At 52.0% G+C, this 15165-nt stretch overlaps 5 protein-coding genes across 5 annotated transcripts; 4 read left to right on the forward strand and 1 right to left on the reverse strand.

Moving 5' to 3' along the window:
• Positions 1-558: 558 nt before the first annotated feature.
• Positions 559-1786, forward strand: GLOTRDRAFT_123239 (NAD P-binding protein; the record flags this gene model as incomplete). The annotated part of the gene is made up of 5 exons (XM_007872063.1): positions 559-601; positions 654-936; positions 993-1137; positions 1197-1289; positions 1336-1786. The coding sequence occupies 5 exons, from the start codon at positions 559-561 to the stop codon at positions 1726-1728; spliced, it is 957 nt and encodes a 318-aa protein (XP_007870254.1). The 3' UTR covers positions 1729-1786.
• Positions 1787-2189: 403 nt separating this feature from the next.
• GLOTRDRAFT_81419 (transaldolase) lies at positions 2190-3489 on the forward strand. Its single transcript, XM_007872064.1, has 3 exons — positions 2190-2354; positions 2409-2572; positions 2630-3489. Exons 1-3 carry the CDS (start codon positions 2285-2287, stop codon positions 3374-3376), a joined length of 981 nt encoding a protein of 326 aa, XP_007870255.1. The 5' UTR covers positions 2190-2284; the 3' UTR covers positions 3377-3489.
• A 596-nt stretch (positions 3490-4085) lies between these two features.
• Positions 4086-5847, forward strand: GLOTRDRAFT_118026 (glycosyltransferase family 15 protein; the record flags this gene model as incomplete). Its single annotated transcript, XM_007872065.1, has 12 exons — positions 4086-4143; positions 4287-4440; positions 4493-4632; positions 4686-4695; positions 4744-4774; positions 4831-4883; positions 4963-5036; positions 5091-5153; positions 5221-5313; positions 5363-5463; positions 5527-5698; positions 5750-5847. The coding sequence occupies 12 exons, from the start codon at positions 4086-4088 to the stop codon at positions 5815-5817; spliced, it is 1017 nt and encodes a 338-aa protein (XP_007870256.1). The 3' UTR covers positions 5818-5847.
• Positions 5848-6922: 1075 nt separating this feature from the next.
• Positions 6923-7345, forward strand: GLOTRDRAFT_49137 (uncharacterized protein; the record flags this gene model as incomplete). The annotated part of the gene is made up of 1 exon (XM_007871983.1): positions 6923-7345. The coding sequence occupies one exon, from the start codon at positions 6923-6925 to the stop codon at positions 7343-7345; it is 423 nt and encodes a 140-aa protein (XP_007870174.1).
• Positions 7346-9947: 2602 nt separating this feature from the next.
• On the reverse strand, positions 9948-11072 carry GLOTRDRAFT_96457 (uncharacterized protein; the record flags this gene model as incomplete). Its single annotated transcript, XM_007872066.1, has 6 exons — positions 9948-10082; positions 10148-10202; positions 10281-10384; positions 10447-10537; positions 10669-10843; positions 10967-11072. 6 exons carry the CDS (start codon positions 11070-11072, stop codon positions 9948-9950), a joined length of 666 nt encoding a protein of 221 aa, XP_007870257.1.
• Positions 11073-15165: the final 4093 nt, after the last annotated feature.

Genomic DNA, 15165 nt, shown 5'->3' on the forward strand with positions numbered 1-15165 from the left:
ACTATGCTCTCCCTATGCCTCTAAGTTCTAGATCACAATAGGCCTTCATCTGTACCTTATGGCATCCACAAACCAACACTAATTACATAGTTGAGAGGGACTGGAGTGTGGAGTCCCGACCATGGCTAAGTCCTTATTTAGTAGTGGCGCCACTAGAGCCAAGCATAGCACGCCGGAGTTTGCCGGTGCGACGAAAAGTGCGACGCAATTCAAGGGTGCCAGAACCCCAGGGACATATTCATTCCCAGGGTTGTGGCAATCTATCCGAATGCACGTTTGGACCGCTATCACCAGGCCGCGTTCAACATCCGCTCAAACGCCGCTTGTGTTACTCCATTGCAGTCAATTGCGATGCTCACTGCATTGCCATTCCTATATATGATGGCCAGAGGTGTCTAGGAGATGTATTTTTCGCTGTAGGTGACATTGAAGTTGCTTGTAACCCCATTCGCTCGGGCGCCTTACACGATTATCCGGCAGATAACCGCAAATAAAACCGTCCGCTGGAAGTGGTACAGAGCTACTTACAGCTGAAGACAGTCTTGGATTACCTGAAATATGTCCACCTCCGAGTCTGACCAGAAAGTGTGGTTCATCACAGGTGTGTCCTCAGTCCTTGGTAACCCGTCCTTTCCATCACGCTTGCCATTAAGGAACCTCGTCTGGTTTTGGACGGAGACTTGTCAAGCTCGTCCTCGAACGCGGTGACCTCGTCATCGCGACAGCGCGCAACTTAGCCAAGATACAGGAACCTGCATTCTTTGATCTCGCGTCGGACGCACATACAAGCAGTCTGCGAGTATTACAGCTGGACATCGACTCGGGGGTGGAGAACCTCAAAGAAGTGGTGAAAGAGGGAATGCAATTCTGGGGAAGGATAGACGTTCTCGTGAATAATGCTGCTTGGGCGCAGCAGGGGCTATTGGAGGAGGCCGGGTGCGTGAATAGCTGTACCAGCGTATCACAGACCAATGCTCATTTGTTCGTGGTAGGTCGGATTTGGTGAGGAGGATCTTCCAATCGAACGTGTTCTCAATGTTGGACGTAACTACGGCTGTGTTGCCATACATGCGCGAGCGTAGGTCTGGGACTATTGTGGTGATTGGCAGCCGGACAAGTTGGATGCCGGAGAATCCGGTGAGTACCCTCACATCCGTGTCCATGTTTTCGGTTGTTAACATTGGTGTTTGTTACAGAGTGGAGGTACATTTTTCGGCTTATACCGGGGTATATGCCGGGCTGACGCATCAAGGAAGGCATATATGCCTCCTCAAAGTCCGCCGTACGAAGTGAGTAACCCAAGCTAAGCTTTCCACGGTCTCAAGCTGACCCAAGTGTGTTCTAGCTATCGGTGAAACCCTCTCTGTCGAGCTAGCCTCCTTCAACATCCGTGTTCTCATCGTCGAGCCCGGTGCCTTCCGCACCGAGGGCATCTTCGCCCAGCCCTTCTTCCTGGAGAACCAGATCCCCGACTATGACGAACTACGTGCGAGTTCCCAGGCATTTTACAACTCAATCAACGGGACACAGAAGGGTGACCCCACCAAGGCGATGCGGGCCGTAGTGGATGTGGTAAGGGGAGAGGGCAGGGCTACAGGCAAGGCATGGCCACTTTACTTGCCACTGGGCATTGCAGCGGAGAAAACAATCAGGGAGAAGTGTGAGAGGATGACGGGAGTCCTGGAGGAGTGGAAGGATGTAATCAGGGATGTGAATTTTGACCAATAGGATGTGGGAGACAGGCATGTGTGTGGATATCACGGTGATCATTAATATTCACACTTGCTAAACTTGACTCTCAGTGCCTTTGCCCTTACAAATTGATCAAACGGCTTTGACAATACTTATTGACATCATTCTCAATGCTCTGTAACCCCCCTGCTTAGCATTGACAGTGATGACTTAAAGATGGGTTTCTCTGGAATACATATGCATACTGAGTGATTTTTCCTCGCTAGACACGACTCTCTTGTGGTGACTAGACTTCTCTAACCCTTACAAGAACGAGACGTCAACTCCAGTCTTCCCATAATATATGTCACTGCTACTTCCCGATTGCCTGAAGCTTCCATGTAACAACTGGAATCCGGTTCCCTTGCCAAGTCAGCGTGCGGAGAAAAGCCTGGGGCCGCTTGCCGGTCTTTCGGCGCCCCGGTGACGTCTTACTGAGCATCCCCCAAACTCGGCCCGGAACTCCCACGTTCGGATTATCGGGGACGCGTCCTGAGATATATACCGCAAAGCGTCACCGACGTTCCCTCAGACTTCCATTGTAACCACCATCATGACCACCTCCCTGGACCAGCTCAAGCAGACCGGCACCGTTGTCGTGTCCGACTCCGGTGACTTCGAGTGTGAGTGCGGGTACGATGCGCTCCCGATGGCTGGCGATACTGATGAGAGTGCAGCGATCGATGTCTACAAGCCCCAGGATGCGACGACGAACCCGTCGCTGATCTTGGCTGCTGCCAACAAGCCGGGATATGCCCGCCTTATTGACAATGCCGTAAAGTATGGCAAGGAGAAGGGCAGCAATCTTGAGGAGCAGACGAACGCGGCCATGGACAGACTGGTGAGTATAGTCGTGGGGTGTCTGTGAGCCTCAATCGGATCCTGACTGCCCGTTTAGCTGGTCGAGTTTGGAAAGGAGATTCTCCAGATCATCCCTGGTCGTGTCTCGACAGAGGTTGACGCCCGCTTGTCATTCGACAAGGAGGCCACCAAAGCCAAGGCGAAGGAGCTCATCGCTCTCTACGACTCGGTCGGAATCAAGAAGGAGCGCGTGCTGATCAAGATCGCCTCCACGTGGGAGGGTATCCAGGCCGCCCGCGAGCTCGAGCGCGACGACGGCATCCACTGCAACCTGACGCTGCTCTTCGGCTTCGCGCAGGCCGTCGCGTGCGCCGAGGCGGGCGTGACGCTCATCTCGCCATTCGTGGGGCGCATTCTCGACTGGTACAAGAAGAACCAGCCGGGCAAGAACTACGAGGGTGACGAGGACCCCGGCGTGCAGAGCGTTAAGCGCATCTTCAACTACTATAAGCAGCACCACTACAAGACGATCGTCATGGGCGCGTCCTTCCGCAACATAGGCGAGATAAAGGCGCTTGCAGGTGTCGACTTCCTCACAATCTCGCCGAGTCTTCTCGAGGAGCTCAAGAAGAGCACGGACCCCGTGCCCAAGAAGCTCGACTCGCAGAAGGCACTCCAGGCGGACCCCATCCCCAAGGTCTCGTTCATCAACAACGAGCCCGAGTTCAGGTGGGCGCTCCTCCAGGACCAGATGGCATTCGACAAGCTCCATGAAGGTATCAAGAAATTCGCTGAGGACGGAGAGACCCTGAAGGAGCTCGTCAGGAAGAAGCTGCAGGCTTAGGTTGTTTGAGGCGTTGTAGAATCGGGGATTGTAGGCTGAAGAAAAAGAAGAGGTCAATACAACTGTACTGGAAAATAATCACTGTTGCGAATAGATGTGTTTCTTCTCGTTCATATATGGCCTAGGAGGACGTCAAGTCGGATTCATGGCCATCCGGCATTGTGGCAGCCGGCTATTTATAACCTGTCCCGGCTATAATTATTCGGTTATAATAACTAAAGTCGGAGGCCGGATGAGATATGCGACGCGTTCGTAAGGTTCGAATTCGAAGCAGTTCTCATGATTGCTGCGCATTGAACCATATGATGGTGGCGGTTCTTTGAAACACCACTCGCAGGTGTATCCAGCGTACTTAACACCCTTCGGTGTGATGCGAGGATCTCATGCGCTGACCTCCAGCCTGAGCGAGAGCATCCTGCTAGACGCGTCTATCTGTCTGGTTAGTCAACGGTTATTTGGATTTTGTAAGGCTGATTACCATGCGAATCGTTCCCAGTGGACACATTGCACTCTGGGCTGGAAGCCTATGCGCATCGTGCTCGGCAAAGATGTCATTGTTGGGACATAGACGTTACATCCTAATCAGCCTGGTCATCCTGGTAGGTGCACGACCTCGAGATTGACTTGACGCCCATAAACATTCCTTAACTGTGGATCCCATCAAATTTCTATTAGTTATCACTGCTATTCCTCCTGCGTATATCTCGCGATGCAAAATCCCAAGACACCACCATATCGAGACTCTACGAGTCCATCCACGAGTTCCGGTACTCCGAGGAGACGGCTGAATTAGACCGAACGCATCTGGAATTGGGCATCCCGAATCAAGCGCAGCCTCCACCAGACACACCGCAACACAATGAAGTCGGAATACCCTCGGAAAGCCTACGAGTAGCCCCAGTTCGCCGAGGGAGAGCGAACGCAACGCTTGTATTCTTATGCCGGAATAGCGACCTGGCTGGCGTGGTTAGCACCATCCAACAAGTCGAAGACAGGTTCAACAAGAAATTCGGATATCCTTGGGTCCTGCTTAACGACGAGGAATTTACGGATTACTTTAAGACGTCAGTGTCACCTCCGTCGATAAGTTGTAGAACTTATATGGTCGATCTTCAGCCGTGTGAGCGTGTTGACGGATGCCCCGATGCAATTTGGGCTTATCCCAAGGGAACACTGGGTCCAGCCGGACTGGATAGACGAAGGCAGGGCACAGCAGGCAAGGAGAACGATGAAGATGCAAGGAGTCATCTATGGAGGTGTGCTCTCATCGACGCTCTTGTACGTCGTCGCCTGCTTACGGTCAATGCAGATAGTGTTTCGTGCGTGCAATAGACTGAAAGCTGAGGTATCTCTGACCTCGCATTCAGATATCGAAATATGTGCCGATTCAACTCAGGGGTGCGTACTCCAAGTAATGGTGTTTCGAATGTTGTGTTGCTCACGATGGCTTGCAGTTCTTCTATAAGCACTCGCTTCTGCAACCCTATAGATATTACTGGCGCGTCGAGTACGTCTTATGCCCATCCTCCTGATGTTTCATTCCCAGTACCTCTACTACTCTGCTGCGTTGTTAACCCTCCGGACAGGCCGTCGATTAAATTGTATTGCGATCTAGACTACGACCCCTTCCTGTTTATGGAGGAGCACAAAAAGACCTACGGTGCGGAGTTTTTTTCCGTATCTCCAAATAATTTAATCGGATGTCGGTCTGTAGGATTTACAATCACGTTCGACGAGATTCCGAAAACGGTCCCGACCTTGTGGGATACCGTTAAAGGTGAGTACATCTTTTCTACGGACTATATCGGTTGGAAGCGATTCTCACTGCGAACGACCGCGTCCAGAATTTATGAAAGAACATCCAGAGTATATAGACAAGGATAACGGGATGGATTATTTATCGGAGGACCACGGCCTTACATGGAACTTGTGTCATTGTAAGTATGTCACGCTTTGTTCGCGAGTGCTGGTGACAGACACCCTCAGTCTGGAGTAACTTCGAAATAGCCGACATGGATTTCTGGCGGAGCGAAGCCTACGAAGCCTTCTTCGGCTTCCTCGAGTCGAAAGGCGGGTTCTACTACGAGGTTAGTGTTCGAAATTTCCGCACACTCGGTTTCTTGAACTGGTGAACACAATCTTGGTTTCAGCGGTGGGGCGACGCGCCGGTCCACAGCATCGCCGCGGCGCTCTTCCAGCCGAAGGATCGGATCCACTTCTTCAGCGACATCGGGTACCGCCACGACCCGTTTCAGCATTGCCCGAGAGGATACGATGAATGGAGGAGAGGGAAGTGTGCGTGCGATAGGCATGATACGTTCGGTGAGTGACCTGATGTTCTGGGTGGATCCGGATGCTTATTAGGGATCGTAGATTATGCAGGGCAATCGTGTTTGTGGAGGTTTGAGGATCTGTTCTACATGCAAGGGAAGGTGTCATAGGGTAGTGTTCGAGGGGAAGTGCGGTGTACATTATGTTAGATGGGGCCGAATGCTATTCCGCTATATAACTACTGAATGCAATCCTCCCAACAAAGTTGAGGACGCGCATTACGTAATGGGACCCCGCGCGGCGCGGCGTCCACTCCGCAGGGCAGCGTCGGCTCAGCGGGTTAGTTGTATACCGTACCAATATATATTGAACAATGACATGACAGTCATTGTCCTTGTAGTTCAGTTGGTATACTGCATGTCACCTTTCCGACGAGGTCGGGAGTTCGAGTCTGGATGTGGGCAGTTTCAGTACCATTTTTTCCCGATGGGTTCTCAGTTCAATAAGATGTATATACATCGTGAATCAAAACTCATTACACCATTGTCGAGCTTATCGTAAGCACCGTGGGTTGAATCCTCAAATATTTTTTATAGGAACTATTTGCATGCACTGTATCTTTGATTCCTATAAAAGTAACTGTGATTTACACCTGCGCCCAGAGTTATAAGACCGACTTGATGCATTCCCCTCCGTCTGGTGCACCCCCCTTTTCACCCCAACGAAATTGTCATTCTCAGTAAATATCACATAAAATACAATACTTCGTGTCCTCCCAGGACCGCCCTACGTACTCTACATCAGGCTCCTAGAACCATCCACCTCGCGTCCTCATCCTCTCTGGAGACTGTGGGAATGCACCATGGGCGCTACGCAGACTTGCCGCACAGCCGCCTGTGCACTCACTTCACGATGGCCTCGACCTTCCTTTTACGGGCCGCGCGTCCTCAACGTTGTTGGGAGGATTGCATTTAGTTATATAACTCGTCATGCGCATCTCAGATGTCCCTTAAAGTACATATCTTGAGAAGACTGTCGCTGTGTATGTTATCTACGTTAGACATACCTTGGGCCCCTTCATCGGGACGAAGATGCGGAGCAATGTGTGAGTACCGCAACACAGTCGACCTGATTCGCAATATCTCATGGTTCTGGTAGTGCAGCCTGTTATATGCTTCCCATGGGCGTGGCGTTTCTGTTCAGCTACCACGACGCACGCAGCGGACTCGGCTGTTGAAACCTGAACGCGTTTTTCCACCCTGGGGTTGAGAGGCCATGGGATTCCTCCTGACTATATGGCTTTTCGTTCCTCAAAACATCAGGCTTTATGCGTACAAACTCCTAGTGCGTATGGGGCTCCGTCTATATGGTCCAACCACATCTCCCAGCTGCTTCCGCTTGCCTTTCGACCTTTATGCGAAGGCGGGGCGCGCCGTGGATGTGCACGAGGCAAATGCGTTACGATTTATCTCTCAGCGTGTGCGCGGACCAGTACCGTCCCTGGTCGATGTCGTCCCAAATCCCCAGTATCCGGGCCGCGTGTTCATGGTCATGACGCGCTTGCCCGGAGATCCGCTGGAGGGCCGTCTATGGGATATGTCGCCGAAACAACGATCATTGCTCGCCTCCGAATTGAAGCAACTCTTCGACACAATGCGCTCAATCCCCTCAGACGGGTCCGAAGATCTGCGCAGTTGATGGAGGCCCTGTGCTGTGTTATCGCGTCCGAACTAAGCTTCCGAAACCCTAACCCTGCAAACTCAGGCTACTGCATCCAAGCGGCGGTGACAGAGTTCATTGCCGCAGTTGAGGGAAGCGTCGGAGGGGGGACACCGCCACTGATCCCCTGGTTACGCGCGACTTCCAAACACCATCGTGACTGTCCTACACGTTGTTGTAGCATCGGGAGATGGCCGGCTCAGGGGGGGCAGGAGAGAACATCAGATGCCTCCTGCACGCCGAGGAGCACACTGCAGCGTGATGCTTCCTGCCGACCCGGTTAGTGGTCACTGAGGTTACTAGTCTCCGTAGTCATCAAGAGTACATGAGAGATAGCTGCAGCCGCCGGGTATGGAGCTATACCCCCGGACTGTCCCACAACAGCCTTTCGTTGCACGGCAGACGAGGGCCGTAGATGTCGGCCACCGGACGGCATTCCGGACGTCGATCTGTCCCGTCATTGCTATGGGACCCGGTACCGAAGTGGAGGTAACAGTGTTGAGATGAAGATAGGTTTGTAGGCTCCGTGGCTCGCCTAATGAGGGTGCAGTGAAGGGAAGTGAGGAGACAATGACCAGGCTAGTCTTCACAAGCAGCAGGCAGCATTGCGAGTCTGGCTCCGGCATGGACACCTTGGTTGCCGGATGTTGATCCGTCCCATAATTGTCCTGCGATGGCCCCAGAATGGACTAGTGGTGTTGAGGTCGAGAGGACCCGGGAAAGTCGTGGATTCGTTGTCCGCGGTGCATCCCTGAGTGAGGGCGAGAGCGAGGGTAGGCCAGTGGAGGTGGCATCTCACAGGGAGCCAGAGTACTTGCGTTCAAAGAGAGCTTTGCGGCGGGAGGCGAGCAAAGGTGGGATGAAGCTTTGTCGAAGGCGGCACACTGGCGACGTCTCGCTCCGAGTCTGCGGATGGCGATCCACACAGTAACCATACAGCGCACTACCCGCAAAGCTAACCAAGAGAGCGGAGTTCGTCGGCTGAAGTACCCACTGCCAGCTTTGATGACTTGTTAACGAACGCGGCAGCATTCATATGTGCGAGCGTTGACCACGGACCTGACTCGGGGGAAGTCGATCTGCATAGACTTTCCCGACTTTGCAGGGGATTGCGGAGATAGCAGCAGTGCAGCCGTCCGAAGTCCGCGCAATGGTTATATCGGATGGCACGTCAATCCTTCATAGCAGTCCACGGCACACGACACGGTGGCAGGTACATGTATTGCGAATGAGTTGCTCGGCGGAGGTTGATCTGTCCCATCGTCGACGAACAGGCTACGCTGTAGCCACCCCATTACAACAGCGGCAGTGGCCGTGGGTAGTGTTGGGCTCATACCCGTGCTACCCGGGTAAATAAGAAGTGCGAGCGCATATGTGGGCGAAGAGGCTTGTGGACGGCATCACGACTGCTTCCTGTTTGCTGGTGAGTCGGATAGCCATTGTTAAAGTGAACAAACGCACGCCTAGTTGAGAGACAGCAAAGGCAGGCAGAGACATTGATACCAAAAGCGAGATGACGTCGGTAGCACTAATGAAAGTACAGCTCCGTAACACGGGCACAACTCTATCCACATTGTGACACCTGCAGTATTACAGTCAGCATCAACTTGATCACAGCAGATGAATAGCACTCACTGGGTGAACGACTCTGGCACAGGGGAGCAATTGTCCACATCGAGCCGCTGATGAACAGGCCTTATCTGGAAGACAGGCGAGCTATGGAGCAAGAAACATCAAGCATACCTCATCAACCAATTCTCGTGAGGTGATAGGACATAGGTTTCTGCTAACATTGTAGCCTAGCCTAGCGGAATACATTAAATCAAGCTCGTAAAAGATAAATATCTAGGCTATGCACCTATACAACAAAGATTTGCTCAGGATTCCCCGTGGGGTTGCTTCCAGCGGAAGACCGTATGTTCGCTAGCATTGTCTTCCGCTGGTTGCAAAGCTGATGATGAGGCCGGCGTGAAGTGTCATTGCCAAGTCTATGAGCATGATTTGTCATTAGAAAGAGATTACAAGGCAGGATCAGCGCAGCAAGACTTACAATGTGAACACGTACTCCGAACTGATCCCCACCTGGTGTGGAAAAATGGGAAGAAAATCTGCGGGACAACGAAGCCGGGTAGCAACTGATCGTGCGAGACGCGAGTCGATAGGTTCCGCAGATAAGAGGTGTATACAATGGTCCCTCCAGGGAGAGCACATTGTCGGCGTGTGCACGACCAAGATGCAGGGTAGTCCACTCAGCCGACGAGACTCCGGGGAACGCGCACCCTTGAAAGCAATGCTGCAGCTGCAGAGGCATCGGAAGTGCAAATGCACACCCGCGTACAGTTCAGCGACTACATACAGGGATTTGACGAAATCGCGGACAGCAAAGCATCAGATAGAGCGGCAGTTTTCCGTCTCATTTGTTTGCAAAGTGCGAAATCAAGTATCCTGGAAAGGCACCCGGAAGGTAGGGGAATTCAGCATTGGGCAATGAACTATACGGACAGGCATACTCACCATCTCCGAGCGTTATACAGCCATATTCCTCGTTTTCTTCAACCATTTATTCCAGCCCCTACACGTCTCATTCATCCGCTCTACGCTTCCTCGGCGACAGCACTTGGTGAGGGCCGTAGCGAGGCTCCCAGAGATTATCGGTCAGAGTAAAGAAACGAGGTAAAAGCCACGAGCTTTGTATGCATCGTGCTGAACGAGTAACCTGCAAGCGAAGCTTGCATGAACACATCGTCGAGAGTCAGACTCGTCTAGCAGAGGCAGACATACCGAGATGAGCACCACGTGCGCAACACTGCCACCACTCGTTATCATCGCGTCGGATCTGGTCCATCGTTATCGCTGCTGGATGCCCCTGCAACCAAGTCAGCTCATGCATACTTGCGGAAAAAGTAGTACTCACATTTTGTGTGCTATTGCGATCATTTGAGGGACAAGAGGCCGGCGCAAGCGCTCCGCGTCAGACATCGCGAGGACTCGCAGTAGCCGTTCAACCCTGCAGAGAATCTGAATGACGTGAAATGGTAAGCAAACACTCAAGCTAGCATGTTATTACCCAGACGGCTTACTGCTCTGATCACCACCGGAAAGCAGGTGTAGGCACCACCAGTGTACTTATGCCAGTGGACACTGGCACTTGCGCCGGAGAAGCATAGGTAACTACGAGCTACACAAGATAGAGGCAGCATAAGTGGGTGTGTCGAAGCCCTCAGATCAGACAGTGTACGAGCATAATGAGGGCATAAGGGGGCATCCGGATCGCAAGTATCTCACGAGGTGAGCTTATATACTGAGCAACCGGAGTTTCGTAAGGGGATTGCCACCCTCGTCCGATGTCTGGGGTCAGGCTGGAAGTGCTGTGTACCACGGCAGACGTCTCTCGGAGATGTGATGGGGAAGCGGCACTGGCTCCCAAGCACTGCTTCCAGGAGATGCTTGTGGCATGCCGGCAGGTGTCGCATATACCTGTCCCGATCACATAATCCCAGGGAAGCTGGGAAAGAAGCAGTATATTGAGAGATCCGTCCAACAAAGCAATATGTTGCCTGTCCTCGAGCTGCAGTATTGTATTGTAAGCCGAGTGCTTACTTTGACTCATGTCCTGCTCAAGGGGACAATTACTGAGTGCTTGGGTATTTCCAGTGCCGAACAGCAGCTCAGCCCTGGACACAGAGAAGTGTTTCAGCTTCCCCATGTCCAGGGCCGCCTCTTGATCGGCATTGTTAGATGTCCAATATAGTCCTGATTACTTCTGAGTTTGAAGACACCGTCAGATGCTGTAGCTAGATCTTTACTATTCCACCTCAGATGAGTCAGTCTGATCACCAGCTGCGGGGTACGTTGCAAACCGCAGGAGACTGTGAAGGCACGACTCTGACTGCAAGTAGAGTTACGTATCTGTTAGATTGTCCGAGCTCAAGCAGGCCCAAGCCTGATGTGCAGAGATGTCTTCCGATTTGCTGTTTATCCTAAGCTGGCTACTACTGGTAATTGCTAGGCAGATGTACTGACAATAAGTATATGGGATAACTTGACAGGGAAGGACAGCATGCTGAGCAGGTGGGCCGCCGTCCTGGGTGAGATTCTGTGAGATTATCTATGTGCTTTGGTCGACCACAACTTGAATTTTGACGGATAATTGCATCGATAGGGCAATGCTCGTACAATTATGGCGGGTGATACCGCATATACCACCCATAGTATATCTTGACGTCCATATCCATCCGCGGCTGGTGAGCGAATATGCAGACTGGCGGAGACCATCGATTGAAGCTTGAGGCAGACGTCAACTGCGAATACGATGCGACGGTCGCGATAATCCGACTGCATCGCAGTACCTGGAGGTTCCGTTCCGGAGCAGTCATGCGTCGCAGACGAGGAAGAGACAGAGGAGGACGAGATCTGTTGTGGCTGGAAATACGAGTCCGAGCAAGGGGTGGACACCGGGAGAAGCCGAGACCGCATGAAGGGGGGAGGGGGGGGTCTCGAGGGCCTTAACAGGAATTTATTAAAAATAGATTTGGCTCTGTGACAGCCCTGATGGCAGAGATACGGTACAGGTGGTACTAAAATTGCTTGCTAGTGAGGGTTACAGGGCTTTATTAGCCAGGACAACCTCGCCTTGGCCATTGCACGGAAGAAAACATAAAGCGTGACAACATATAGTGTGACAATAGAGTGACGTGTGGGAGCACTGAAAGATGACTAAGCAAACCCTAACCTGGATGTGCCTGGGACCTACCTACCTTCCCGATATGGTACAGTGGGACGCTCCCACGGGGGGGAGGGGGGCCTCTGGGACCTTAGCAGGATTTCCTATCATGCGGTCTAAAATTTTATTATTGTCCACCCCTTGAGTCCGAGACCGGAATGGTGATTGGAGACGCGTTCCGTCCGAACATCCTGCAGCCTGAGCTCGCAGCGACGGCCCTACTGAATCCTGGTATTCACTGCAGTACTCATTTATATCTCAGCTGTCGTCGGTATGCTGGTCTGTCAATGCGATTGGGGGCTCTTGATTTGATTTGTTCACTTCATCGGGCTTTGTCTGTGGGTTAAGTTCTGGTGCCGACACATCCCCTCCTCACTCATTACCGGTGTCGTCGTTCACGCCCGTACTCGCCTTCACGGATTCAGATGGTATTCCCGACTTCTGAGTGAATTTATTGCACACGGTTACAAGTGAGGATTGCGAATCATAACGCCACTTGCCACACGCCTTCGTATGACCCTCAGACCCAAGGAATGGGACGTAGACATGCTGGTCTCGCAGAGATTCATTTGCAAGCTGTATGGTATATGTGCCTGCTTTATTTCAATCACACAATATCCTTTCTGGACGTCGAGCACTGTCTATCACGTCGCACGCTGGTCAAGAGTTGCAGGAGTCTGGTATACGAAAGTCGGACAATCCGACTTTCGTTCATCCGACAGCTGCTTTGCACTTGACCGACTGGCTTGACCGATCGCCAACGTTCTCGGTCCCTGTTCATCTAATCTACGTACTGCAAGCTGGCGCAGCGCGAAACACTTCAGCTGCAGGCGTCGAGGTAAGTCAGTACGCTTCGCGAGGCAGAGTTGGGAGGAGTTCGCCGCTGGGATAATCGAGCAGAGGATCTCAGGGGTGGAGCAGGCAAGGTTAGGTCTGCAAGGGTCGGGGACGGATATCATTTGAATGTACGTCGCTGTGTCCGTTGAGCTCGCATGAAGCTCGATGTCTCCGTCTGCGATCGGTGACTCGGGGCTTCGCGTCCCGCGCGTCCCGAGTTGCTTCCATCGGAGCGGGCGTGCTTTGTACAGCTAAATCTACGGATAAACTAATCCCTGTCCCAAACGGACGGGGGACAGACGCCACTCGATAGCCAGCATTCCACCCGAGTGACGACAGAAACAAGCCTAACTAGGCTTGCGACTGTAGACGGAGTCGCGAGCCTAGCTAGGCTCGGAAACCTTATTTGCCCACCCCACGTTAATGCCCCACCTGTTTCCTACCCCACCTGTGCTCTCTAACTTACGAGCCAGAGTCCCTTGTATCTAGTGTACGTAGCACTGCCCAGCGTGTATAATAACCGCTGCCCTCTGTCGCCCACATCCCCGCCCTTGCTGTCTCCCCCGACGACCACACTGCTGCCCGGGCCAACTCTCGTAAGGGTCTGGTAATAGACCCCAACCCTAAGATGCTGCCCACGTGTCCCGCCATGTCACTGCCGCGTTCGTCGGCGCATCCCGCCTCTGTCGCTGTCCACCGACCCGTCGTCGTCGGCAACAACGACGAGCACGACTTCTTGCTTATATATAGTCATAAAAATGTACAATAAATCTCATTAAATACAGAAAATTTGTGACATTGACTGGACATATCAGTGCTGTCAATTGAGTGCTGCTATCGAGTGTCGCGATCGCCATAGACCCCGAGCTCGTCGCGCCCATCGGCGGCAGCAGCAATGGCCATTGTATACTAGTAATATGTGTTGTATCATATAGGAAATGCTTGATACACACTTACCCTGTATATGTAACACCAATATTCACCCATGTTCCAGCATACATGGAGCAAAATCAATACTATCAGCAGTAGCAACCCAGACCAGGCCAGATACTCACATAGGGTCAGGTACACAGTCACGTTCCAGCTGCATTTCATGGAGGTATCATCAAGCAATAGTCCTACACGGAATGACCCACCTTGGGAAGGAGGCAATATAGTGAACGGAAGGGGTGGTGTAAAAGATAGAAACAGAGGGAACAGCAGGAGGAAGGTATACAGATTGCATTGACCTACGTACCTGTAATGAATGTGAGCCTTGTTGCAACCTATAGCTAGTTGAGACTAAGGGAAGAGCGAACTCTTGGATAGCTGTCCGGTGTTGATCCAAGGGGAAGCGACACAGGAGGAAGCTATGAAGAGAATGATACAATAATAAAACCGCCAAAGAAGATGGTAGCTGGGTGAAAGCTAGCATAATAACATCAAGGACGACAGAGGTATACCAATGGATAGCAAGTGAATGAAACAGTAAAACAATTGCACTTCGAGCAACGGGGCAGGCAGAGATTGAAGAAATAAGGCTTTAATGACAGAAGACTTACAGAAGAAGAGGAAGAACTGCAGCGTAATCGTTGCAACCGCATTGCATGTGTACTTGGATCCCACCCGTCATCCTACCGCATGTTAATCCACCGGCTTCCGAGCAATCGTATAGCCCTTCCAAATACGAATACGTCGTAGCAGCGAGAGAAGCGCGAACGTCAATATGTATGAACGTGCACGTAGCGAGCGTAGACATGTCGACATCAGAGTTCATGAGAGGAATGTAGATGAGAGCTCGCGCCACCAGCGCCGTCCGCGTTCTGTCCGAATACATGCTTCCTGCCGTCATGGCGCCTTCGAACCTGACCTCGTCACCCGTGCCAGCTATTCCACTGGGCTGATTCAGCCGTATATCTCGCTCGCAATGTTCTGATATTTCTCGCAACCCATGGGAAATATTCAAGGCTTATGGACATCAACCAGTGCACGGCGACGAATCAAACGCAGGCTATAGGTAAGTAACCGTCTATACTGCGATGGCACCGCGTTAAATGGATAACTAATGGTACATTGGGGACTGTATAAGGCTCTAATGTAAGGTTCCTACCCTCTGGCCACGACTCGGTGAGCATATCTTCGACACCTGCACGTATCCCCTCTTCAGCCTCTCTGACATTCGCTACGTGTTTGAATTTCATTGAGCGGACGGGATATTATGAACATGGGCTAATGGCTAATAGTGAGTACCTACTGTTAG

The sequence above is a fragment of the Gloeophyllum trabeum genome (genome assembly GCF_000344685.1).
Source record: "Gloeophyllum trabeum ATCC 11539 unplaced genomic scaffold GLOTRscaffold_00016, whole genome shotgun sequence".
NCBI classification, from domain to species: Eukaryota; Fungi; Basidiomycota; class Agaricomycetes; order Gloeophyllales; family Gloeophyllaceae; genus Gloeophyllum; species Gloeophyllum trabeum.